This window comes from Aptenodytes forsteri, unplaced genomic scaffold, assembly GCF_000699145.1.
Source record: "Aptenodytes forsteri isolate BGI_AS27 unplaced genomic scaffold, ASM69914v1 Scaffold284, whole genome shotgun sequence".
NCBI lineage: Eukaryota > Metazoa > Chordata > Aves > Sphenisciformes > Spheniscidae > Aptenodytes > Aptenodytes forsteri.
In genome coordinates, this window is record NW_008794445.1 from 1,080,778 (window position 1) to 1,083,354 (window position 2,577).

Sequence of the window (2,577 nt, forward strand, 5' to 3'; positions counted from 1 at the left end):
GGAAGTGGTTGAGTCCCCATCCCTGGAGGTATTTAAAAGACGTGTAGACGAGGTGCTTAGGGACATGGTTTAGTGGGCATGGTGGTGTTGGGTCGATGGTTGGACTCGATGATCTTAGAGGTCTTTTCCAACCTCAATGATTCTATGATTCTATGATTTCCTACCTCAGATCCCCGACGTAGTGGGTGGCCCACGAGAGGCGCACGCGGGACCGGCTCACCATGTGGATGAAATTCGTGACGCCCAGAATGTTCTCTGCCGTCTCAAAGGCCGAGTTGCCTCGGCCCAAGATCAACACGGTTTGGCCAGCAAAATCCTCCGGGTTGATGGACACAGTCTCGTAACCCTCAACGTATTCTGAGCCAGGAAAGTTGACCACATTGGGGACCCACGTCCCAGTGGCGACCAACAAAGAGCTGCAAAAACAGGGATAACACTAGGGAATGTGGGAATTATGGGAACGGGGCCATCGCTTCATCTCATCACCCCGTCCTCCTCCTGCTGTGGAAGGTGACTGTGGTGTGCCCCCTCCAGCCACTCTGGATCAGCTGCACAGGTCATGGTTTCAAGAGAAACCTCTCCCTAGCCTCACCTAATGACCTGCTGTTGACCTCTCTTCCCTATTCTCAGGCCAACGAAGATGACTAGGAACGTCATTATATATAGCAAAAGTCAGTGTGGGTACTGTACATATACGTCTCCCTCCGTTGTTCATGAATGTGCAAGCACTACTCATACGTACTCACTGACTATATATAATCCTTTAGTTTCACAGGTCAATTGTATGTTGCATAAAAAAATTACTGATTTAAAATTTGTGTTGCCTTTTAGTACAGCAGAACAAAAGTTATTTTTAAGAGGGACAGAAAATGGTTTCGATATTTTAAAATGTAACTCCTAGCCATAAAACCGTATTAGCAACATCACTAATTGTTAACACTAAAATTAAGAACAGTAATCTTTTTATATGTCTCCATAGGAACTTTTACTTGAATCTTAGGGAAATTTTTGTGACTTAGACAGAAACACCAAGCAGCTGAGGCTAGTGGCACTGTCTGCTGTCCCAGTCTTACTCATGCAGCTCGTGAGAGCAACTCGCTTGTGGTGCGTGGGTGTCTGGGATTGCCTTCTGTCCCCTCCGAGCTTGGCAGCCAGCGCACCTCCAAGTGACAGCCAGCATGGCCTGCTGTCGGAGAGCTGAGGCTCTCAGGAGAGGTGAGAAATATACTCTGTATGTTCATATGAGTAACTCCTAGTTTTTTAGGAATGTAGCTCAGTGGCGGTATGGGGTACACACGCGTAAGTATGACAAGCGGAAGGGGAATTCAGGGACCAGCAGCCTCGAGGGTTATTTCTCACAGTCGGCTCCCTCTACTGCAACAGCTCCACTTTCCTCTGGTTCCCCCCTGCCAGCTCTGTGCCAGCCCAGGGCTTCAGCTGGCTGGGGCATATTTCTAAGCACATGTGGGTTAACGGAAGTGAGGTGTTGCTGCACTGACTCACTTGAGTTTGTAATAAAGGCAGCAGTGGCTACAAGAAGTACGACTGAGTTATTTTTTTTTGACAGAGAGCAATTACCTAGTGATAAACCAAAAGTGACTTCAAGCTTACCTATCAAGGATGGAACCTGCGGTGACAGCAATCGCAGCCAGTTTGTGTCTGCCCTGCCAGCTCCTCAGCTGTCCGAGGCATGACGTTGCTTGCGAAAGGCAATGCCTTCCCAGGAGCAGTTATTCCACCCACCCGCCCCACCAATCCCTGCAAAATGTGTTTCCCCTGTGACGGTGGTTAAGGCCCTAAGAGGCTGTGAAATCTCCACCCTTGGAGACACTCCATGCCTCAAGAGGGCAAGGCTCTGAGCAACCTGACGTCGCTGGCCCTGCTTTGGGCAGGGGGCTTGGACGAAATGACCTTTATGGGTCTCTTCCAACCTAATTTATTCTGTGATTTTGTGACTTTCAAGACGCCCGTGGAGAGCGGCGTGGCTAGCCCCAGGTTCGCCCATTACCTGCACTTGTAGTTCTGCCTGTCCTGGTCGGTCAGGAGGAAGTAGTGGCCGTTCCAGGCCTGCCCGTCCCTCTCCAGCGTCACGTGGATGATGGCTGTGTTGTACTGAACCCGCAGCTTCAGCAGGGAAGCAAAGTCCTCCAGGTAACGCACCATTGCATCGGCATCAGGGAAGAAGTCACGGGAGTAGCGTCGGAAAAGCAGCCGGCGGTCGTGGCTGAGGAGCGAGTTCCAGTCGTGGCGGAGGTTGAACTCGCTGTTGGATTTGCCCGTGTACCTCTTGTTGATGCTGATGAGCTTGCGGTGGCGAGGGTAGAGGGCGAAGAAGCTGCCGGGAGCGTGGCTCCGCTCAAAGACGACGTAATCCCGGCCGGCTCGCTGGAGGAAATAGGCCGCCTGCAAGCCTGAAGGGCCGGCCCCGATGACGCAGTAGTCGTGGTAGAGGAAAGCGGCACCGCTCGCCGCACACAGGCTGCTGGCGTACAAGGCCAGCCCCAGCAGCGCCCTGCAGACTGCCGGGGCCATGGCGGGGCCGGGACAGCCACCCCTGGGGGGGAGGGGACCAGGGGG

At 52.7% G+C, this 2,577-nt stretch overlaps 1 protein-coding gene across 1 annotated transcript in view; it reads right to left on the minus strand.

Moving 5' to 3' along the window:
• Nucleotides 1–2,532, minus strand: part of FOXRED2 (FAD dependent oxidoreductase domain containing 2) — a 12,855-nt gene extending 10,323 nt beyond the window's left edge. Inside the window, exons 1-2 of the mRNA XM_009289940.1 lie at nucleotides 2,009–2,532; nucleotides 165–416 (exon numbers count right to left, since the gene is read on the minus strand). Of these exons, the coding sequence (XP_009288215.1) occupies nucleotides 165–416; nucleotides 2,009–2,532 (776 nt within the window). The remainder of the gene's footprint in view (nucleotides 1–164; nucleotides 417–2,008) is intronic.
• Between the last annotated feature and the right edge of the window lie 45 nt (nucleotides 2,533–2,577).